Genomic DNA, 24,862 nt, shown 5'->3' with positions numbered 1-24,862 from the left:
TTTCCTGTTCTCAAACTTCTGCGTGCATTTAAACTATTTGCCACCAGTCTAATGAAAATTAAACATCATTTGACCTGCCGTGTATTTGAGCTTCTTCTCTTCAGGTCACTCCAAAATGTCCTGGAGGAAGTCAAATGAAGTTGTCATTCTCACAGATCCCATCCCAAAATCTCCAAAATCTTCTGATTTATTTTAAATTTTTAATTTGTCTATTTTTTTACTTTAGTAACTTTCCTTTAAAAAACCGTGTAGTGTCCAGCTAATCAAAATACCCGCGTCTGAATAAAAAGCATTTCTTGATATAGTTTAGCATAGCTAACTCATGGTGCAGAGTTTACTGTTACACATGAAATTAATACAAAAAGGAAATGTGGGGCATTGAGAATTTCTTGTTTTCATATGAGCTGTGCTTGAGTTAATTTGTGGCGTTACATTGTGCTCTAATCGCTAGCATCTCATTTATCTGCTGTACATGCATGTAAGAGCACAGCCTCAGTCACGTAGTCAGATGAGCATCAAAACATCAGCAGGTCAAGTGATATTTCTGTAAAATCACAGATACATTCTGTGACCTGAACTACATTAATTGTCGTCAGTGTGAAATTCTTCTCAAACATTTCAATAGGATTACTTAACAAAGGAAGCATCAAATTAACCGCGATCATCCAGAGGTCCTGTCTGTGCGGTGCCGAGAGCGAGAAACACACACTGAAGCACTTAACTCCATGACTGCTGCAATCTCTATAGATGACAAAGCAAAACACACATCTACAAAATATTTAAATCATAAACCAAAACTTTAAGTAAAATCCATGGGTTGCCAGAAAGTATACTTTAGTAAAAAAAAATAAAAAAACTCTCCTTAATCCATCTGAACAGCTTCTAATATATAAAAAAAATGTTTTATTTCCCTTCTGCAAAGATTTTAAGTATAGTACCCAAGATGGTATCGTTGATACCTTCACCGCTAGTTGCGTTATGTCATAAAGTATAAGGATATTGAAACAACAAAATGTTCCCCATAGAAAATAGCTTAAATGCACTCTCTGCTTGAAAATATCTTTTGACTTGTTTGTGGAAGGTTTTTCATTCTGTTCCTAGAAATCTCTTCTTTCACAGGAAAGCAGAGAAAGCATGCAGAAACGCAGTAGGAACTACGCCACGCCTGTAGTCGGCGCTGCAACTTGGCAAAGAAAACGCGTGGGGAGATTTTCAGCACCTACAACAACAGTTTTATGGAAAATGAAAAGGCCAAAGCAGTTAAAATAATAATAATTTTAAAAAAAAACAGTAAATACTTGTGTATTCGCATCATGCTCTCTACAGAATAATCATCTCCGTACATGATTTTGCTCTCGCTATTGCCCCTTTTGTAGTCTGTTTTGCATAACTTTCTGATCTATAAGCTTAAACACCTTTCTGTGAAATTTCCACAATGACAGATCGCGATGAAAAATGGAAAGTGACCATGAAATACGATTAATAAATAATGTATGAACTCCTGATCACTTTTATGTCACTGTACCCACAGATAGGCAGAACATAATGTGCCCATGGAAAGTTACTTTTGGCATCAGATAAGTTCAGAATGTTTATAATGTTGATGAAACTTTATTTAGTAAAACATGTTCAAGCAGATGCACAGTAACCTGCAGAGGTTTTCACACCCTTTTAACTATCCAGCATTTTCTCAGTTCACAGCCATAAACTTCTATAGTTATTGGGATTTTGTGTGATAGATAGACCAACACAAAGCACCATGTAATTGTGAAGTTTAAGTAAAATGTGTACTTGTTATTTGAATTTATTTTCTTTTAAACATCAAATAAATTCTGCATTTTTATTCACCCATGTTTTAAATAAAGCATTTTAGAGGTACGTCCTCATCAATTACACATATAGAAATTTTGTTTTTTCCAACATAGCTCAAACTCGGCAAGGTTTTAAACTCCTGCCAAAAACTCTTAAAGATTCAGATCTTCACTTTCCAGAGAAATAAACCGCTCCATGTAGCTCTGGCTGTATGTTCAAGGTTGTCGTCACGCTGCAGTCCTCAGTGTTTTACAGCCTTCAGCAGGTTTTCTTCAATATCTTTTCATCCATGCTGAAGGAAAATATCCCCACAGCTTGTTGCTGCCACTACCATGTTCTTCTGTCAGACTGTAAATTACTTGCATAATCAGGTTTGGTCTCTTTAAAAGAAACTGACAGATTTTCCACCTAAGCCATGAATTACTGCAACTCCCATAAAGTAACATTTTTGTTAACACTCCTGTCCTAATATCTTTAGCAAATAGAATGATGGGTAGATTTACCAGCAGCAGCATGTTTTCTCTACAATAGGGGAGAAATGAGTAAGAATGTAGAAAATGAATGGCACAACAGGCCACATCTGGTTCCAAACATATGAAGCCATCATAGTAAAAGTTTAACAACTTCACACCGAGCATAATAATAAGATATCAGATGAAAAACTTTAAAAATCATATATGTAATTGTCCTTTCACTTCAAAAGTTATTCACCAGTCTGCATTTGTTTATCACACAAGATCCCAACAAAAGACGCTAACATTTGCCGTTGACAGAATGTGGAACGTTTCCATTGGTGCATTGTAGCAAGGCTCAGAAATCGAAATAGTCATGAGAATTTACTTTGGATGTAACTTGAGATCAGTACAAAGATCTTTACTAAACTTAGAAGCAGGACTTGCACAACTGCTACAGCAGATATTCAATTTTCCTGGTTAATTTACTTCTCCTTCCATCTCACTTCCTTCCAACTTCTTCCCTCTCTTCCTGTTCGTGTCTTGTCATGCGCATGGCGTCTCTCTTATGGAAATGTTCCGTTGCTAAGCCACCTGTCAAAGCTAATGCTAATGATAGACAACACCCTCGCAATCCTGAGGCCAAAAATGTCCCATTAATAGGAGTATTTAAAAAGAAATGTTTTAGCTGAAGTGGTTCTCACAAGTATGGGAAATGTTTGGTGCAGAAATGAGAGGATTAATAACACAGAGATGACTGCAGTGGAGTCAGCAAGGAGGATGTGGCTGAACTGCTTTGGTGTGTAATAAGATGAAATGTCTGTTCTGCCAGAATCACGTGTTGCGGGCAGACAGAGTTACAGTGATTGAGTTAGCTCTCTCCACTTTTTCTGCACTCTTTCATGTTTTATCTCATTGTGCGAGTGGGCGTATTTTTGCTCAGGTTCTCAAACAGATCAAGACATTTTTTTTTTTTAAATTACACTTGTGACATGGACTTAATGAACAATGAATAACTCATAGTTAACCACTAAATGTGGTTAACTATTCCTTCCGAATCCCAAAACAAGTAATGCGATTTGTTTCATTTTTGATTCATGCCAGTATTTGTAAAGTTTATGAATAAATTATTAAAGAAAAGGATTGAAGTCAATCAAATTCACATTTTCAGCCACTAATATTTTCTTTCTTTTTTTTTTTTTGCAACATATAATCAAGTTATGAAGCTTCCTTCAGAATTATCTGATGCAATCGCCCTTATGCCATAAACAACCAAATGGTCACAGCAATACAAGCAGGACAATTGTTTGCAAATTTGATTAAGAAGCAACAGAAATGTCAAGCGATAATCCATGATATCGATTCGATTTTGTTTTGCACGGCTCATGATTTTAACACGGCGATCCTGGTTTGATGATCGCCATAGATGCACCAATCTGTCGCGGTACGCCGCCGCGTCATCATTTGACCGTCTGATTGTTCGGCAGTAAATTCACAGACAGGTCAGGAGACTGACTGCTTTTCACTCCGATAGCCGCAGGTAAAGGTGTGCAGCCGCTTCCACTCACCTGTCCATACCAGGTGTACTCCAGCATCTTGGCGGCGGCCGCCGCAGCTCTCGCGTGACCGGCAAACTCCCGAAAAGGTGACACGCACTTCTCGGCTCTCGTGCGGCAGACAAATAAATCGGGAAAGAAGGAAAAACAAAATCACGGCCCGTTGCTCTCCTCACAGCACAGTTGCACGACTGTTAGTTTTCCCCGGGTGGAATCGCTGCTGTCTGGGCTTTTGGATCTTGGGTAGGGGGGGCCAAGCCGGCAAAAGATACGCTATTTCACACACATTTTGTACACATGGGCTGGCACCCTTTGCTCACACACACCTCTGACTCTCCTGTTGAATTTTGGCACTCCCGGGGGCTTACGACCTGTTGATAATGAACCTGAACCCATTATTTTGAGTCAATGAATTGAAAGAAATAGGGCAAGGAATGAAAGCCACAGGGCCAATTAACAGCATTCTTTGATGTATTACCCTCGCTCACCACTCAGGCAGACTGCTCTGTGCCTTTTGTCTTTATCCCCTCTGTTATTCATTAATTATTCTGAGCAGGGTCAGAGTTCGTGTGGATAATTGTGCAGAGCGTCTCTCTTTGAGGATGGCAAAAGATTCGCCCAAATGCTGACACTCCCCCCGACTGTGCCCAGCCACCTTGAATTATGCCAATTATTCCAATTCTTTGATTTTTTTTCCTCTTACCCTCCTCCTTCTCTCTGTTATATGATTGCATTCTTCTTTTCCCCCTCCTTCCCGTCGTTTCAGCTCAGTGTACAGCTCAGTTTCTAGCGCACACTCACAAATATGTTATTGTATTTGTGTGTTCCAGCTTTTCAGGTGGCGAGTCAAGGTCTTGTCAGGTTGATCTCCAGCCGTTTATTACATTATTATTGGTTGTTCTGTCAAGTTTTTAGGCTTTTCAGCCATTTTACTCCTCCAGTTTGACTTGGTGGATATTCACTTGTCATCTTTAGGATTTGGCAGAGAAAGGGAACTTGCTGATTTTTCCCAAAATATCAACTCGTCCGTTTAACAAAAGGAGGCTTTCTTCTTCTCCCTGGGTATTAATTGGTTGATATGATTCACTCAGGCCTTTTCATAGGTCCACTGATAAGAGCAGTAGTGAAAATAAACCCTGATGAAGACAAACCAAAGGGATGGCTTGCAACAAGTGGTGATTTTTCCAACAAAAATCACGTGTGTTGTGTGCAGATAAAGTTACTGTGATTGAGTTACGGGAGCCTGATCTGATTTTTCTTGATTTTACAAATTCTGCATGTGAGCAGAGTAATTTCACCAGGATTCTTGAGGCATAATTTTTTCTTTAGAGGCGAATTATGTTGCAAAAACAAAACAAAAATCAGAAGAGACAAGCAAATGTAAGACGTTTGGAAATAAGTAACACACCACTATTTAGCTTCTGATTCAGATGAACTTTGAGTTCATATGTTTTGTTTCCTTTTGGGATTCAAATACAATAATTTAGATCTAGTTCAAACTTGTCATGTTTGGAACTAGATCTAAATTATTGTATTCACAAGCAAAATGTTTCATTTTGACAAAGTCTGAATACACAGTAATTATATGTATAACACGTATCTCACAGTGTAGTAGGATAACTTGGTTGACATGCTGGCAGTGCAATGAAATAAAATTGTATTTTTTAAGTTTCAAAATTGTCATTTGAAGGGTGAAATTACTTTATTTTGTCTAACGTTAAAGCGAAAGATGAAGCCCTAAAATGAGAATGATATTAGAGCTGTCTTGCATAAAAATGGTTAATTTTAACATAGTGCTACTAGTTAAAGTATGGCATCCTTGTTAATTGCCAAGTCCTAGGTCCTCGTGATTCTTTATCGCCTGCTTTTGTTCTTCAAGAAATGCCGACCACTGAAAGCCCGTGCCAGCCTTGTGTCTCCAGTCTCTTTGGATGTGCTTTCTTCAAAGGGAGTCCCACGCAGCACCTCTGGCTACGGTCAGCCCTGAAAGGAAAGATCCCCAGGCCATTTCTCTGTTGCAGACACCACTGCCTAAGCAAGGTGTCCTCTTCTGACCTCCTTAATTTGTTGCGTGTGAAGTTTTGCCTATCATGGTTCCTCATCTTGGCTTTTAATGGAGACAGAGGGAAGTGGGGATCTGGGGAGGGGGGGAGCATTAACAAAACAGAAGCAAACAAGTCAAAGAAATTGAACGAACTGATAAGCTTTATAAATCCTAAGGAGCGACTTGGCTCGGGGACTTTTCAATGTTGATCATTTCTTTGCTTTCTTGATGGGATGTTTTTGCTTGATTTAAAGTCAGTATGGCAGAGATGAAACTGAAAGTGTCAGTTTAGTGTTTTTGTTTGTCCCATAATAAGTAAGAGGAAGTTTCTTATAACTAAATTGTGTGGCCATTGTTTTGGATATTTCTTCATTCCCTGTCTTTAAATAACCGCAGAACTAAAAATGAATAAATAAATAAATAAATCTGGATCTAATCTTTAAAAATAATTACTTTTCAGTGTAGGACTGATTTTTTTTTGTTTTGTTTTGTTTTTTCATGGTTTTCATGTGTTATTTACTTTAAAACAGATTAAATGATGGTTACTTGTCAGCAGGTAGTTAGATCCCATAAAAACACATTGCTTGTGTTTGTTTTGTTTTTTTTCAACTCGTCAGTGTATTGTAACAAAAATCAAATGCAACATTTTTTGCTCATGCAAAAAAAGTTAATTATTCATTACATAAAGTGAATACTTTAGTTACAAAGCAAAGTATTTTTATCTTAATAGCCTTGTTAGCTGGCTGAAAAAAAGATCTTCATTCACAAAGACTAATTTAATGAATGATATGGACTGTTATGGAGTGGAAACCAAAGGCACAGCACCTGTACATTTTTTAAACCATACTGTTTTAAACCTTCACTTGTCAAGCTAATGAGTGTCATCTTTAAGCATCTTAGTGGAATATGACTATGTGAGCAGATAGATTGATTGCCCAGCATATATTATTTTCTTTTGCTTGGTTGAGACCTAAAATATTCTATAGTATTGTCATTTGAAAAATAAAGCCACTATTTAATGTTGTTTTGTTTTTGTTTTTAACCTACAGCTAAAACTCAAAGAAGAAAAAAAAAATCATTTTAAAATTAAGGCTCAATAGTTACTGGTAGTGCATTAATGAAGTGCAATATTGAAAGAAGTTAGTCCTGCGGATAAATTCAGGTCAATTTCTGTATCAAATTTTGAACCATTTTTTGTTTCCTGTTGCAATTTAACAAGGCTTTTTATTTCCCCTTAGAGTTCTTTTCACATTTCATCTTAAAATTAGTTAATGCAGGGAACATGGGAAAAGCACAAAAGTACCCCAGAAATACTGTTTTTGACGATAATAGTGATGTTTGCAATCGTGGTTAAGTCTTAAGTACACCTTCCCTGAGTCCTGCAGCAGTTCCTCTCCATTTCTCTTAAACATGTGTCCCAAACACAGCAGGACACTTGTGTCAGTACAAACATTTAGCCCAGTCCTCTTTACTAGCTCCCTGATGCACACTGCCTGTAGTAATTCCACTACTCTCCACACATAGTACCTCTTTTGCCCCCTTTTGAATCCTATTAGTGCATGAACTTGGTTTAACTGAAAAAGACTGTCGACTTCACTCAATTGGGTCTAATAGGATTAGGCTGCTGGTATGGGCCTGCAGGTTTAAATAGGAATGGAATTTTGGCAGACATCGGCTCAATCCATTGCATTAATCTCATAAAGGTTACAGAGTATGTGCGGGCCCAAAGTTGACTGGATGAAGGGCTGTTTTAAGTGAATTTGCTTCAGTCAAGGCCCTGTCCTCTTTGACACAGACTTCTTGCTAAATAAAACATTTTTGCATCTGTCACCTGCATGCACACAGTATAACCCTTTATGAAGCTAAAGTCGATTATAAAATCATTTTTAAATATTATCTTTATATTCTATGCACCTCTACAAAACAGAGGCTATAACTTATTTGTGTCATACTATATTGTTAATACGAGATATGAAATGTATAAAACACTGTTTGTCTCACGAACAACAACAACAACAAAATTCTAAGAAAAAGAAAATGGCTACATATTTTCCAAAATTGACAGTAGGGTAACTTTCTTGACACTGTGTAGCATCATGGAAAGTCTTTGCCCTTTCCAACACATTTGTGAAGTTTCAAAATACTTTTGTAGACGTCTCAATTTTTTCCTGTTTTCAGGTTTACATGGATTCACCGAATTTCACGTTTTGAAAATCTGCTCTATTAAACGCATTTTACAAATCTCCTTTCAAGGCCTCAACAAAACTACTTCAGGATATTATTTATTTCATTCTTTTCAAAAAAAAAAAAAAACATACACTCAATCAGCAAAATTTTCAACAGAATAAGCTAATATTCCTGTTTCGAGCACCGGGTGGCAGTAACATCAACATCAATAATATACATAATATACTAAACAGGCAAATAAAAAACAACCCTGATATAGCAAAACTAATGTCACTTGATATATTAGATATCGATGGGTATTTCTATTCTATTCTATTATATTAGTCTAATCTATGTGATTCTTCTATGTATCTTTGTCTAATGTTTCTGCTTTATGCTTCTGTAGCTCTTCTTCTATCTTCATTCTGTTGATCTCATGTTAAAATTCAGTCAAGTCTACTTCCTGTCCAAGTTTGGGTCCTTCACAACTACAAACCATGACAAAAGCTAGTAAGAGATGAGTAGCATGTCTGTTTAGCAACCAACTATTGGCTTGGTACCTTTTACAGACAGCCTGACTAATCAACCATCTTCTGTTACCTTGTAATACTTGTATTATTCTATAAAGAGCAGAAAAATTCTATGAGAATCTCATACCAGCCCAAGCACATTTGTAATATATATATACATATTTATATTTATTATTAACATTGGCATCAGAAACACATTATTCAATGTTTTAAAATCTGCTGCCCCAAGTAATGAAGTACGGGAGTTATAGTTGATAGCTTTTCTTGTCTAATCGCTGTTCTTCCCAGAGGTGTCCCACCCGTTCCCATACCAGCACTTCAGAATGTCTTACCCGGAGGTCTCTTCATGTCTCTGAAAGCTGTGAATAGCTTTCTTGGTGGGCTTGAATTCCCCCGAACCCCAACAACCCCCACCCCACCCCAATTGTGCCACCTCGAAGGATTATGATATGTTTTAGCCAGAAATAGTCTAAGTTCTGGTCCTGATCTCTTGATCTGAGCTGTAGCAAGAACAATTGGTTTAGGTAGAGGACAGGGGTATGCTGGACAGGTGTTGGTGTGTGTGTGTGTGTGTGAGTGTGTAGGTGTGCGTGCGTGTGCGTGTGGGTGTGTGTGTGTGTGTGTGCGTGTGTGTGCGTACACGTGCATGAGTGTGTAGTTAGCCAGGAGAAATGTCTAACACTTAAAACTTGAATGTGAGGTATTTAGGGGGTTTATTGTGTCTAATCCTATTAGTGACTTTGATAACATGAGATTATCAGATTGTGTTGGTGCAAGAACTTTGAGGGTAAATAAACAGAGTGAGCGCCTTCATTTTGTTTTCCACACAAATATTCCATTCTATTATAAAATTTGAAGTCAATAATGTTTTTTTTCTTTTACAACTTTACTTGATTTGATCTAATCTTTTTATTACCTGATTTTCCAAGTTTTATAGCACAAAAATATGACACAAATATCTGAGGTCTATGTTTGTTGTGGAGTATGAAATTTAATTTAGTTCATTAGTGAGTTTGAAACACTACAAAATAAATAGAAGAAAACAAAGTTTCCCTTTGCTGTGTTAATGACTTCTGCATGCTAGAAAGTTAAAGTACATTACCTGAGTGTAGTTGTTACATATGGTTGACAAAAGACTAACAGAGAAGCAAGCACTTGTTCTTCATATGAGGATTATCACAGGTCATGTAGAAAACAGAATTATAAAAGTGATGCCTCATTTGATTAGCTAATTTCATTAGCTAATGTTAGCAAAGCTGCAAAAAGAGGTCAAAGGGAGTCAAATACAGCCGCTGTTTCTCTTTTTTTAACACAGATGCGATCAGGAAATTCATCATTTAAAAAAGAAATCGCATTTTTGAAACGGTTATTGAAGCAGTCTCCACTTTGTGATGGCGAATTAGAGGTCCTTGTTCACAAAGGATCGTTATGTGTGTTTTGAACCACTTGTGTCAAACTCGAGGCCCGTGGGCCAAATGTGGCCCGCCATTGCGTTTTCTGTGGCTCTCTAGACTCCAGATTAGATGAATAATTCCCTCCAGTTTTTCAACAAGTCTGAAAAACTCACTCAGTTCAAAATTCACAGATTCCCACATTTTTTTTCAGATTTTTCCTCAAAATTGACCAAAAACTTTACAAAACTTTAAGCGACTGCTGCCTCAGCTTTACTTGATGTCAAGTTATAGTCCATGACCAATGCGGCCATCAGTGAAAAGTCACGTTTGATATCATACAGTAGCACAAATATCAGAAAATTCCTTACAAATATTTCAAAATTAGCAGCACAAAATCTGTGATTTTGATTGCAAAAAAGAAAAAAACACACTAAAAAAATCACAAAATCCTAGATGGACTGATCAATGTGAAAAGAAGTAAGTGTTGATTTTGAGAAACACTTACTGAAAACTGAAACAAACAGCTATTTATTCATACCTTAACGGTTGAATCGGTTTTATCAATACATTCTGGCACAACTAACCATTTAAAAACATTCAGATTTTATGGCCCAAAATGAAAATGAGTTTGACGCCCCTGCTCTAAACTATCACTTGTTACCCAGCATGTGATATGTTTATGGTTTAATAGTAATTAGTCAACTGAGGAACATACATACATTTAAGAATCCTTAAAAAGTATGTTTATTTTACAAATTGCACCTTGTGAATCTGTAACGAGTCCTGTCAGGATAACAAATTTTGTTGGACAATAAGTTGTCCCAGAAATTGTTGCGATAAATGATAATATTGCTGTTTTGAGACCATTTTTAAGCAATATAATGGCAATGACATAATGGCGCAAGAACACACAGGCAATTGATTAATACATTTTAAATACTAATGAGCGTCTAACATTTAACACTGTAACTGGAAAACACTTAAAATATCCAAAATAAACAAACAAAAACAACAGGAAAACAAAAAAATGAATTATGAAGTTTCTGTAAACAAAATTGTCCTTCAAAAAGAGACCAAAACACCAGACTGAAGAATTTTGTCATCCAGTTTTTGGTAGAAAAGGAAAACGATAAATTATGCAAATAGAAATGATCAAGTGCTATAATTTATCATGCAATTAATTGATTTATTGTTTATTGTGACAGGCCTATCACTAACCAGTTCCCAGGGAAACTTCCTTCACAATCCTAATGATGATTATGCTTGAATGCAACAGTCTGTGAAGAACTAACTTAGTTGGCATTGACCTTTTGTGGGTCAACTCGCGGTCACTCAGATGAAGACGAGTCTTGTAGTCTTTGTTGAGATTAGGCTCGCAACACAGCCAACATGCCATGACCTCAACCTTTATGAAAGAGCGGACTGAACCTCTATTTTAGAGTTTACCTGAAAAGGCTTAATCAGATTGTCTCACATTGTTGCATCATACCTTGTAATTTTCTGCCTACTTTGTTTTACCTCCTGTCTGTCTGCTCCGGTTTGTTGTGCAGCTGATCTAAAGGGTTTCAGACAGGTCATGATCTAAGGATAACTTTTTGGAGAGGATTTTTGTCTGTGGAACTTTGCAGAGCTTTAGCATTCACAAAACACTAAAGTCGTTAAAGGTGTGGGAAAACCTAAAAAAAACAAAAACTATGATCTAAAATGTTTCGCTTTGTTGTTGTAATACACTTAGAATATTTTGGTCATACACCAGTATTGTCACACAGGATTTTTGTCTGTTTATGCCTTGATGTAGGCTCTGTGTTTAGCTGGTTAATAGAAGCCAGTCTAGGCATTCAGCCAAGCCTGATGGGTGGTCCATGTCAACCATGTCCAGTGTGGCCTCCCAGTGTCCACGTTGCCCTAATACCTTTCTGTAGTCAAAATTAGCCATTCTTGTGTATTCTTCTATTCCTTTCCCTTTTTCATAACTTCAATTGGTAACTCTTGACTGTTTGTTTTTCCACAGTTTTGTCACGGCATGATTCCAATCTTACATTATTTTTGCCATTGCTGTAGTCCAGCTTTTACAGTTTGTTTCAACAATAGCTGCTAATGAAAAAGAGTTTCTAGTGATGACATGTCAAACTTTAAACGGTGTGTTTGGCCATACATGTAAAATTAGCACTGAGAGGTTAAATCTGACAATGTTGTCCTTAATTTATATAACTCCCTAAATCTAACCATCAGTAATGGGTATGACTGTGGTTGCTATCCATGCAATCATAATGTTGGACCTTATGAAGCACAAGACATTATGATGCCTGAAAAACCAAACTAAATCTAGGAGACCTCTTACTTACTGGACTTACACAGCCAACTTTCCATGCAATAAAAATAAGTTCAAATTGTTGATTTTCAAATTGCAAATGACGGATTAGACCCAACTGGTCTAATGGTCCAACCTTCTTTTGGGCATGACATTGACTGAAACAACAAAGGTGTACATCTGTCAAAGGCTGAAGTGTTCAGCACTACCTTATGATGTTCAACAATCATAATCTTTCAGTCAACTGATGCAGGCATTAATAACTCCAAAATCTTTATCTCTTTTCTTTATGCCGTCAATCATGGAAGTTGGACACCTTCACGAAATTGTCCAGGTGATTAAATTAAACCAACATAGGCCTTTCAGTCCAATAAACCCAAGAACTATGAAATCAATTCAACTCCTCTTCCTATAAGGACATCAGCTCCTTCAGGCTGATGTCAAATCCCAAAAACACCCACAAACGTTTCTGCATGCCCACAAACAGACACCAAAGCAACGTTGACGCATGAAAGGCCTCCTACTGAAGTGGAAAACATAGTGCAATAATGCTTTGAAGTCCACCAGTTATCCATCTAAGATAGGGATGTTTTCTGTTTCTCCTCCTCTAAAAGTCTGATTCATATGCCCCTCCTGGAAATTCCCACCCTACAGCCTGGAGACGGCTAATGCCAGTCTGGGAGCTATTTGGCAATCCCATTGTATCGCAAACATCAGAAAATCAGTCTTACTTTTGCATCAAAGCGCACCAGAAAACATGTTATGGTATTTCTTTGTCTTTTTTTTTAACTCCTGCATAAAGCCTGTAATCTCTGTGCAATACAAACAAAAAAAAAACACACACACAAAGTTTACAAGCCAGCTATAATTAAAATTTGGCAAAAGAAATTGCTTATTTAGGAGGGAAATTTAATGCTTTTTATCTGCAACAGTCCCGCTTTTTTTTTTTTTTTAAAGATCCAGAAGAGGTTGTGATGAATAGTCAACATTGTGATGCTTTTATTGATATGCAGCAGGCAGGAGGAGGTTTGCTAGAGGTGTCCCTCTGTGTTTATGACCTACTTGGGTTTTATATTTATTCCATATGCTAAAGCTGCTTAATTACTCTTGTGAAACCTCTTTTTTAAACCTTACAATTCAGTAATTATACACCTGTGGTGATAGCTTGCATAATAAGGGCTGTGTGCATTTTTCAAAGTCTAAGTGGCAGGGGTCTACTTTAACAGAGGCCGCCCTTGTTTATGTCACCTCTAATGCAAAGGGACTGACGGAACCACAGGAAGGATAACGTTTCAAAATAGGTGTGTAGAAATAAATAACATTATGTATTAATTTTTAGAGTTTGATAAGATGGAAAGCTGACGAATAAATTAATACATAAACATAACATAACAAAGAGAATTTAAATTGGAAATGGTGCAAATAGAAATCTGTTGCATTTTTTTTCCAGACCCCTCTGTTGTGATGCATCTAAATAAAATCCAGTTCAACCACAAATTTATGACTTAAAAACACAAATATGGTTCGGAAATTTTAATGATCACTGATTGGAAGATGTATTGAAATTGTCTTTTAAAATGACAAAACAGGTAACTATGTTTTTAAAGATTGCTTTTCTTGCTTTTTTTTTTTTTTTGTCAATTATGCATATCTTTTTACTTGTAAGTTGGAGTCATTTTTGTCTTGCACATTTCCGTGAACCACTGCTGCCTTTCTATCATCTGGGATAGACACAAAAAAACTGAATTTTTTTTATCTGTGCAGCTTTCACTTTGAGAATGTTTTCTCAGGCCACCTAAAAAATGGTTCATCCGGAGCATCTGAAACACCTTTGGTAGTTTTTAAATGCCAACAACCATCAGAGTCACACAGAGCCCCTTCCGTCTCCATTGTGATGCTGTGCTGGAACCATGTTTAGATTCCTACATGCACCACATTGTTCCCATTTTGAGTCATTACAGTATTTGTGTCGACCAGCTACTGAACATGTGTACCTAAAAACAGTTTGGAAATCGGGGAGTGTTGAATAAAATATTTATTTTTCAGAGGTTCTGACTGATCACTGTAAAGAGTGATCAGTTTTCACCCAGAAAGACTATTATACACTGTAAAATACTAGCTATAACTAGTATTAAATGCCGGCAAACTTTGAGATAACGTTTTAAGCACATGTCGCTACTGCAATCATGTCTCACTTACAGATAAGTTGTTTGGATGACTGGCATTGTTCTCGATTGGATATTGCTGCAAGTTTACTCTTTCTTTTTTCAGAATAAAATCTTTGATTTTGTCAGTTCCTTCATATCAATGTTTAGCGTTGGACCTGATGTGGTTCCAGTGTTGCTCAAGTGTTCTTCTCGTACCGTTTTCTGTTGTCACCACCTACCTTCCATGTGTTGCTATACGGCCACCAGTTAGGAGCTCGTGGTCCGGTCTGGACTCCGCTGTAGGAATATTGGAAGCCAGAACGATGGATGACGTCGCTTTGATAGATCTGACGGTCATCTCTCTCACTCATCACCCGCTGACTGTCTGGGCCGGAGCAAGACTGAAACATTTCTGGCAATGGAAAACTGGGTCTAAACAGAAAGGGGAAATATCAATTAGTCAGTGACTGAACTAATTATGTAACGAAATAGTTGTATTATGCTTATTAAATCATAGTCTGAAGTGGGTTATGGGCTGGAACTTGGTGAATAACAAAGTTAGCAGACAATGGCATGAGGGGACATAAACCAATGGGAGTGGGTCTTTTTTTTATTGTTGCTTATTTCTGTTCATCAGAATTGCTACTACAGTTGTAAATGTACTGTAAACGGTGAATTGGTTTTCAAGTGACATTAACCATTCAAAGCCCTTTATACTGGAGACACGTTCACCCAATCACACCCACACATACGTATTGGTGCGCTGAGGTGAAGATGTGAATTCAAGGACCTTACCCCCCCAGGGAAACCTCGAGATTCAACAGGAGGAAGCTGGAATCAAACCCACAACTTTCAAAGCTGACAACTCTTCCCACTACACTACATGTACCTCCAGTTAGTTTGCTTAATTTTTGCTCCCTGGTCATTGTTTATTTTTTACTTTCTGATGAGAAACTCGTCTTCCATGACATACCGAACTTTTACAAATATTTCTTGTGGTGTGTGTTTATTTGTGAAATTGATTGAAAGACCATATTTGATTTAGAATTTGCTGTGTAAAATTTTATACATTTTCCCCTTAAGGCATTGGTGTTCAAAGTGCAGCCAATATTATTGTTTGCACACATGTATTTGAACTACAGACGTGGATGTAAATTGAGTTTAAACTTGACTGAATACACCAAGGGCTTTCAAGTAAAGTTCAGAAACGGACAAAAAAAACATTTTCTGAACCAAAAACATAGAAAATGTTAGGAACCATGATGCATTTTACTATCGTAGCAAAAAGAAAATAATTCCCAAAAGAATTGGAAAACAAGGCCCCTTCACTTAAATTTTACCGATTTGAAGAATGATTTTGTGACACAAAATGGTTAATACATGACATACATTCAAAAACATTAGAATTTCATTTCTGAAACCATGGCAGATCATTTTCAAACTATTTTCACATTTTATGGAACAGACATCTTGTATAAATGAGCAGATAAATATAAAAAAGGAAGTGAAATAACTTGCTTACTTAAGTGTTTGCGTCCTTAAACTAATAAATTTGTTTTGAGCAATCCTTGGTAACATTTAGCCCCTGTACCTTGCAAAATATTACTGTCCATCAGATTGTGATCCATCCCCTCTTCAGGTGAACTCACAGATTTTCCCTAATTTTACTCGAGTTATTTTTGTTTGACATTAGCATCTGTTTGATGGTCAAAACATTTAGATTTAAAATAAAATTTTAGAGGAAAGGTTAACTGGAAATCAAAGCTGGAGTTCCCAAGAAGACATTAGAAACTGAGAAGCTGTCTGAGGCAGATTGTCACAAGGGAAATAGGATAGAAAATGTATATCTTTACATCTATATATGTATACATATATATATATGAAATACATCATCTGAGAACAAATTAGCTGTCACTGCCGCTGGATTAGAATTCATCAAAATAGACCCAAGCGTTTGCAAAGCAAAGTTGAGGGAACGGCGGTAGAGAAAAAAGATCGTAGGGTGAGAAAGTAGAAGACTGCATGTGATATAATCTCGGTGTGTCTGCCTTCTTTCCCCCTCTTCCTCTTGACGTGGGAGGTTAATTGGCATGACATATGGCTGTCCAAGCATGGTGCGAACGGGGTTTAATTGCCTTTATTCTTTCGCCAAGCTGGCAAAATACCTCGAACGCGGAATCTGTCCGAGTGGTTCTGTGCACTGTGTAAAACTGCGTAGGTGGCGAACGTTACGTGAAAGCCGGCTCTTGTCAGAGCAGAGAAAGGGTTTTGTCCACCTAGCTGCATTCCGGCAGAAATTGTCATCTCTGAACAAGTCGCTGGTCTGTGCGGACTGAGCCTGAGCCATTGTCTGACATTTGAGGGCTTCTCTGTTGGCCCATAAGGTTTCTTTCTGTGATGCCCCTCCTCCTCGGCTGCCCAACAAGTGTCGATTAAGATTAAATTGATGACTGCCAGTAAAATCGCTCATTATTGCACAATTTTTTTTATCTTTTTTGTGTATGCGTGTGTGTTTTATTGTTTCCTAGCCAAATGAAGCGGCGTAACAATGGACCTCTTGGCTGTTGTTGATTAACACTTTCCACGACTTGACTGTCAATTTGGATGGATGGTTGGCTGGTGTGCAAATGCTGATTTAGAAGACAACTTAGCTTCAAACCTTTCATAAAATGTATCCCAGCCCTACCTGCTGTTTTCCGTGGGCTTTGTGATGCTGTTTGTTCACTAGTATTCTTTAACAAACTTCTGAGGCCTTTGTAGAACAGGCATTTTCTAATTAGCAATTAGCTGCCATTTGAATTCGATAATAGATTGCAGTGAATTTTATTGGCAAAAATGGTAAAAAAAACCTTTAGTCCCTTTACTCTCGCTCTTCAAATGTATGCACTACTTTGTGTAGTTCCATCCAAAATCTCCCAAAAATATGTTAGTTTGTGGTTTTAATGCAATCAAGTGTCGCGCTCAAACTCACATTGATAACTTTTGTTCAAAATCTGATCATAGGAAATGTTAAGCTCCTTTTTTTAAAAGAGAAATTAAGAAGATATAACTGTCGTTCTCGACTTCATTAAACCTTCCAGAAAACTTTGAGAATATCAGGCGCTCCCTTTTCAGTCTTAATTAGCTCATTATTGATCACACGTTAAATGACCATGTAATGCTGTAAATAGCTGTGCTGTGATGTCTCTCTCATGAGACCTCTAACCGTATGATCTCACGGTTGTTCGACAGCAGTTAACCCTGCTTGAGTCTGCCTCACTTGCTTTATTTCCAGCTGGGAGTCAACTAAAAAGGCTAAAGGCTCCCTGCTGTTGTGTAGATGCAGCCTACAAAATACACAAAGCCCTGGGGGGGCATACAAACAACAGTGTTGCGCTGCCTTTTCTTTTCCATTCGGCTGCAGGCCCGGCAGGTGACCAGGTGGTTTATGTGTAATTATTCTTAATTTATGTATTTTAAAAATAAGCTGCCAACACGGTTTTTGACACTCTTGGTAAGCTGGTGAAGAGGTGTAAAAAGTCTCAATCTAAATACTGCGATCGTTCAATTTCACAATGAAAACAAGAACATTACTTTAATTCACATAATGTACAATTAGATTAGATCCGATTTGCTTAGATTCAATTTGATTCAACCTTCCAGCCATTGCAACTGGAAGGTTGCAAATGCAAGGCAATAACGTGATTGCCTTCCACTTCTCACCGGTGGTGTGTAAGCAGTTATTAAACATATTGATAAATGAGGTAAATAACATGAATAGTTTGTAGAAATGTGTATCTGTGTTTCCAGAGCCAATGATTGAGGACATAAATAATATACTGGCGATCTGAAATAAGAGATTTTGTTGTTGTTTGCTTTGTGTTTTCTATTTTCAAAATCTACCTAAACCGTCTTTTAATTCATGCTTAAAATTTTCTAAATTGATTACAGATGCTGTGAATTGGAAGCTTTTGACTCCATGTTTGCTGAAGTTTTTTTCTTATTTATTTTTTCTGCTGTAATATCAGAAAAGATTGGCTGCGGTGCAAGTTTTATCTTTCTAACATGCACAGTGATTCACTGTGGGAAAACTGCAACAAAATACTGCTGAAAAGAAAGATGGCTCATGTGAAGACTATTTATTTCACAATGCAACCTCACTAATCTGTTGCCAATGTTGAGCAAGCTCTGCACTGGTGGCAGCACAATCCAGAACATTTACTGGACACTCTGGAGTGTATGGAATAGCGTACTTTATTTTTTGTTTGTGAGGTAAACTTTCTCGTCACGCTCAGAGTTTACTGTTGACTTAAGATATGGCTATACCAAGACGATGTTTGACCAGTAAATTTTTTATGTATTTAAGACGATGCTTAATAATCTAAAAACAATGGGAATGTTAGAGGCCAAAGCTGAAGCTGCAGAGATGAACACAATATCTACATCACGACCGTTCACCTTCACATCACACAGCCACTACTGACCGTGTAGATAAGATATGTATGTATTTATTTTCATTACAAGCACAGCTGGCTTCATGGGAAAGACAAGCCTGGAAAACCTCTTTGCCGATAATTTTAGCAGAAAACATAGGAGTGTTTCATGCAAGCAGCGCAGGAGCATCTGCAGCTCTCTGCTAGATTTTCCTGCTGATTTTAGACATTGGTCACAAAGAGTCACAAAGCCAAGTAAATGGACTCTGAACAAATGCTGCACCAACAGATTGAAACGTGCAGATGGGTCGTCATCTTTCCACAGAATGAACCTTCACTTCATATTCAGACTTCAGGAGCTTCTAATAAGTTTTCTTCCAGGATTCCCTTGAATTTTTCTTCATCTATTATCTCAACCACTCTGACCATCCACCCACAGCATGATGCCCCCTGCCACCACGTTTCAGAGTGGGATCAGGTGTTAGTAAATGAATGAACACAAACCATAACTTTTGTAAAAATGTTTTAAAAACTAGATATCCCGTGTGTTTGTCACATTAAATCCTGATAAAACTAAACAAAATTCAAGACTGGCATTTGAAAAACTGTGCAAAAAGGTATGTGTTAAAACACAGTGACCCAGTTTGAGGAGCCACTGCCGTTATTTGGAATATGACACTACCTTGTATTGTATTTATGAGTAATCATCTTCTGATTAACACTTGCATCATCTCGTCTCTCTGTCTCTTCACACTTTTTTGCAAATCCTCACACATGCACTTGGAGGCAAAACATTCCGAGTGTTTTTGCAGAGAATTTCTAGACACACACACACACACACATGCTGATGCTTGTCTCATTAAAACCTTTCCTGAAGATGTTCCACTTTGTACAGCCCTTCACTCATCATCACCTCCAATCCGCTCGGCCCCTGCCTCCCCTTTGCGCTCCGCTGTTTTATTTTCATCAAGGCTGCTTTCTCTCTCCTTCTCTCTCTCTCATCTGCAGCGCTCTTTTGTTGCTGGTCTGTCAAGTATTTATTTGCCTTTTTAAAAACCTCTAATGCGCTCTTATTGTTCCTCCCAGTGACCTGCCGTGTCAGGAACCGGAGCCTCCCGCGAGAGTTTTGTTCTCGGTGCTCAAGACTTGAATCACTGGGCCGAGATAATGATGAGGGGCTCAGACATGCTGCCGATTCGGTCTCGATCACTAATCACACAGTTTAGGTCGTCTAAGGAGCAGCAGTTTTGAACTTGTGTAGCTTAGTTGCGCTTCATCCTTGTTGCGTTATTTAAAAAAGAAAAATCGCTTTTTTAACAATTAAGTAAGTTAAGAATATTTGTCAAAAAATAATAGTAATAATTTAAAAAAAAAACATGTCTCAATGCTCCCAATACCCATTTTCTGTATTTAAACTTTAATTTTGAACTGAAGAGAGGAGGAGATAGAAGACTCTAAGCCTCTGGATGATGTAAGGAGATTGTGCAAAGAGCTTTTGTTTCTTTCTGCCCCTACTTTGTGAAATATTATAGGAGAGTAATATATCATATGCCACAGGAGCTGTAAAGATGTTTTCAACTTAGAAAAAGTTCTAAAAGTTGTAAAGAAAACATTTAATTCCTGCTTGGAATCAATAAAGTATTGTTGAATTGAATTTAATAAACAGGGGTGGTAATTATTGTGAAGTAGGCAGTTTTATTAAGTACAGTCAGTTTTGAATTATCACTTCATCTTTTTATATTTAGTAACAGTTTTCTTTACATTCGTTATTTGATTTGCTCACCACATCATTGTCTTTCATTGCAAAAACCTTTTATCTGCATTATTTCTTGTCCCCCCCCCCCCAACTTATGAATAAAAAGTTAAGTTGCAGATTAGACATCAACTGACTTAAGATTGTGTTTTGTGAACAAATAAATCAATGAGATCAAATTGAATAAAACATGCTCACATTTGTACCCTAACGTGTGTGGGCCAAATGTAAATCGAAATGCCATTGACATCTCCAGTCCATCCACAAGAGGGTGCTATTCACTCCTCTTCCTCTCGGAGGAAGGCAGGGAGAAAAAAAAAATCACATCTCCACCTTCCTCATGAAACAGATGCCCACACAAACAATGAATAGAAAACAAAATGGTTTTGAGACATTTTGGATATACTCTCCAAAGTGATGTGTGATGATTCACACAGAAGGGGTGTCTGAGAATTGCACAACTCTTTAAGTGTCCAGTGCACTGCCCTTAATGTCAGAGCAGTACTGGGTTTTGCAATCCGCCTGAGCTTTGCAGAACTTTGCACCCCACGCTGAATGCCCACACTGTGCTGCACACCTCTCGGAAGCTGCGCCTCCACACGGCAACAAAGAGAAATCCTCGCATCTCAAAGGAAGTTCCTGGTGCAAAAATGCATACTTTATACAAAACGTCTAGCAACTGAGTACAAGAATATTGTTTAGGACATATTTGTGCTTTCCAGTATTAATTAACATTTGATTGGTTATCAAAATTCTGCTGTGAGTCATTGTCTCATGAGTCGTTTTGTGTCCTCCATTGACTGCCAAATCAGTTGTCCATGCGGTTTTCCCCACATTGCTCAGATTTTGCACACGCACGACTCCAAAGTAATAAGGAAAAAAAAAAACATCCCCGTGATGCAATTTTAGAGAAGTTAAAAATTTTCTTAATATATTGTAAATAAAATCAGATGACTAAAGAAATAAGGAAGTTCCCTCATGAGGGAAGTTTTCCTGCTGTGTCATTCTGATCAAGCTGTACTCAGACAAACATTCGGCACAATCAGAAAGTTAAATGAGGACACACATGAGGCCCTGAGATGCCATGAGCAGCGTGTTTGAGAAAGGCAGTTGCATCACATTTTATGTGCAAAAAAAAAAAAATCTTTCACATGTAGGTCATAATTATTATAATTTATTAGACTTTTGTGAACGCAGATATTCTATGGATGTAAACAATGATAATACAAAAAGATTTACTCTTCAATAAGATTACATAAAAACATTAGATTTATTAATTGACTCTTATTTCCATTTCTCCTTGTGTACAACTTGACATTAACTAAGAATACACGCGTTTTTATTTAATTTCTATTTATGGTTATGCCAGTGATGGTTTCCTTTCAAAATGACTTTAATGTTTAGGATGTGTTTTCTGGGGCATTTTGGAGCCTCAAGCAAAAATTGCATGGGATGGACAGGGGTCTGTTGTCAAGATACACCAAGAAGTTTTAAACAGTTACACTTTCAGAACTGCTAAACAAACTTTCCAACGTATCATTATTGCTTGTTTAGGCGACAAAACAGCCTGGACAGTTTGGAAATATTTCCGATCATGATAAACACGTGTGGAAGCTGAAAGAGAGCCACCTTTCATAAAATATGGTGATGCATTGTCAGATTTTAGCTGGCAAGCATAAGTATGTTAAGTAACCAATTGCAGACTGGCTATCAGGCTGCTATTTAAGTTTGATCTCATTGTTAATCTGCCTGCATCCTGCAGGCTGTTGGGTCCATCACTACAACATCACTGGACAACAGCTGTACAGTCACCACCACAGCTGCACTAATAACAAATTGATATCAGCTTGTTATACTTGTGTTACTCTACGAATAGCAGAAATGCAATATATGCTGCACAAAAAGCTCTTGGAATCTACAATTAATACTGTCAGGTGTTTTATGTTTTGGTTTAAAAATACCTCAACTATCAAAATAGCAAAATGTTATATTGTATAAATTTAAAAAAAGCTAAATTAGATATGTTTCAAAGTGTTCTTCAATCCTGAAAAACTGTGCTTTTAAATTTCAACAAAAAATTTTAATTTTCTCACTTTACCTGGAGTTTGTAGTCTGTGGAAAGCAGCTGCCCTTCGATGCGTTATCTTCTCTTCTGTTTCCAAGTCCAGCTTCAAATGACCCAAATTTAAGTGCCTCCTATTGCTGTCTGAATCATTCTTAGAAGCATGAGCAAGTGAAAGGGGCCCAGATTTAAACCAGAACTATGTTTCCTCTTTTTCTCCAGTGCCATGGAGCGGGGTGCAAAGGGAAGCTTTTATGTCAGTACCCCTCATTCCCGAAGCAGAAATTAGCACAGATTCTGGCAAATGATTCATCGTGTGGCTCAATAACTATTGTTGACCATTTTAGTCGTAATTGAACAAGTTACTGTGAGAGAAAAATAATGTCTTTCCAATCTTTCTGTTTGTTCTGACTTTCCATTGTTAGTTTTACTTTGTTTTCGTTTCTGGAAATTCTCAACATAGCTAAGGTACTTGCCTACTAAATCACAACAGACACAGCAACTGATAACATAACTTACACCTGCACTTTGCTATTTTTGACATTTATATTCCTTATGATTTTCCACATATTATCAGGTATCAAAAATGTTTACATGGCTGTCAATATAACACCGTTTGCTGCAATCAACACCCATTTCTATGGAAAATGTTCCTCATTTTCCTTTGAAAAATAGCTGAAACTCTAGGTTGGATGGAGCTGGTCTATGAAGAGCAATTTTTAAGTCTCACTACAGATTCTCATTTTGATTCAATTTCGGGGCTTTGACTTGGTCATTCTAAAACATGGGTATGTCTTAATATATATGTAAATCAATTTTACCTGTGGCGGACTACTTAGAGTTATTTTCTTGTCTTTTACAGCTAAGGATTTACCTCCAACTTTGAAGAAAGTGATTCCCAGGACATGATGCTGCCGCCACCAGGAGTTATATTGAGGGTTGCAAGTTCAACTACACAGCATTTTGCCTTTAGGCCAAAAACCTCAAGTTCAGTCATAACTGACTACACTGTTGCTATGTTGCCTACTTGGCTTGTGCTAATCTGCTAGCTAATCCTGCAGCCCCCGTAAGATGCAGATTCATGAATTTCATCGCTGATACTATTGCTGTCAACAGATCACAGTTTTAATTTTTTATATATATATAATGTAACATAACCTTTACTTCTCAATGAGATTTTATCAGTTGCATAGAATCCCATTAATATCAATTAAAGTTTGCCTTTGTGACGTTACAAAATGTGACAAAATTCACAGAGGCAGTTCAGTACTGAAAACAAAGACTTGACTTTGAAGAGCAGACAGCCTGTTGCTATCTCCAAATCCTTGAGACAGTTTGTCCATAACCGAGCAGCGCCGTTCGATGTGTAAGAAGAACAAAACAGACGAGTGTTTTTGGAAATTTCGACGCGAAGGGGAAGAGGGCTCCGACGTGGCGCTTCGCGGTCAAGCTTGTCTGCATAATGACGATGGTGAACAAGCCATCAGCGAGGGGAAAAAAGGGCCTCCAAATTCTCCTTCAGATGCATGTTGATTGTGTTTATTCACGACAGTTACGTTGATGAGGGAGCAATATGGAGGAGGCTGGATGGACACTTGGTGCGATTTACCGTTAAAATAGCAGACGTCTCTTGACTGAGAACAAACAGCGAGGGGAGAGCCAAATCAAGGCATCTGCAAAGGCTCTTGCGAATGCAAATTCAAAAGCACTTCATTACATGCTTTTTCCCTGCAATCTTGTGTCTAAGAGACTGTAGTAAGTGGTTAATCAAGCCCAAAAAAAAAAAAAAAAAATTGCACTGCATCTGAAGGGAGGAGGCTCTTGGGTTAACGGGCAAGACCACGCCTACATGTGCATCCAGAGAAATTCATGCACATAACTCCAAACATCTATACGGATGTATTCCTACTGAGTTGGATCTATTAAGTTAAAAAAGAAATAATGTTAATCCTAATTATCAGTAGAATAAAGAAGTTTCTCTGTTGTGGTAGAGAAATGTAACCCAGTGGAAGCCTATGAAGTTAATGAAAGGTTCCATAAGACTAACTTTGGCAACATGCACACTATGACTCCATTAACATTGCCCTAACTAATTTAGTGGCAATGTAAGTTTAAAATCATTTTTATTCTGAAGTTCTTCTCTACCTAAAACAGAAGCTAAAGCACAAGCCTGAACAAACAAACAACATTCAAAAGTGAAACAGGATCACCGCTTGATTTAGT

At 37.5% G+C, this 24,862-nt stretch overlaps 1 protein-coding gene across 1 annotated transcript in view; it reads right to left on the bottom strand.

Annotated features, from left to right (window-relative positions):
• tfec (transcription factor EC) overlaps positions 1-22,804 on the bottom strand; it is a 43,989-nt gene extending 21,185 nt beyond the window's left edge. Inside the window, exons 1-2 of the mRNA XM_044108875.1 lie at positions 22,676-22,804; positions 14,652-14,844 (exon numbers count right to left, since the gene is read on the bottom strand). Of these exons, the coding sequence (XP_043964810.1) occupies positions 14,652-14,822 (171 nt within the window). The 5' untranslated portion in view covers positions 14,823-14,844; positions 22,676-22,804. The remainder of the gene's footprint in view (positions 1-14,651; positions 14,845-22,675) is intronic.
• Between the last annotated feature and the right edge of the window lie 2,058 nt (positions 22,805-24,862).

Source organism: Gambusia affinis, linkage group LG23 (genome assembly GCF_019740435.1).
Source record: "Gambusia affinis linkage group LG23, SWU_Gaff_1.0, whole genome shotgun sequence".
NCBI lineage: Eukaryota > Metazoa > Chordata > Actinopteri > Cyprinodontiformes > Poeciliidae > Gambusia > Gambusia affinis.
The sequence above is the reverse complement of the archived record's forward strand: the minus strand, read 5'-3'. Positions and strand labels throughout refer to the sequence as shown.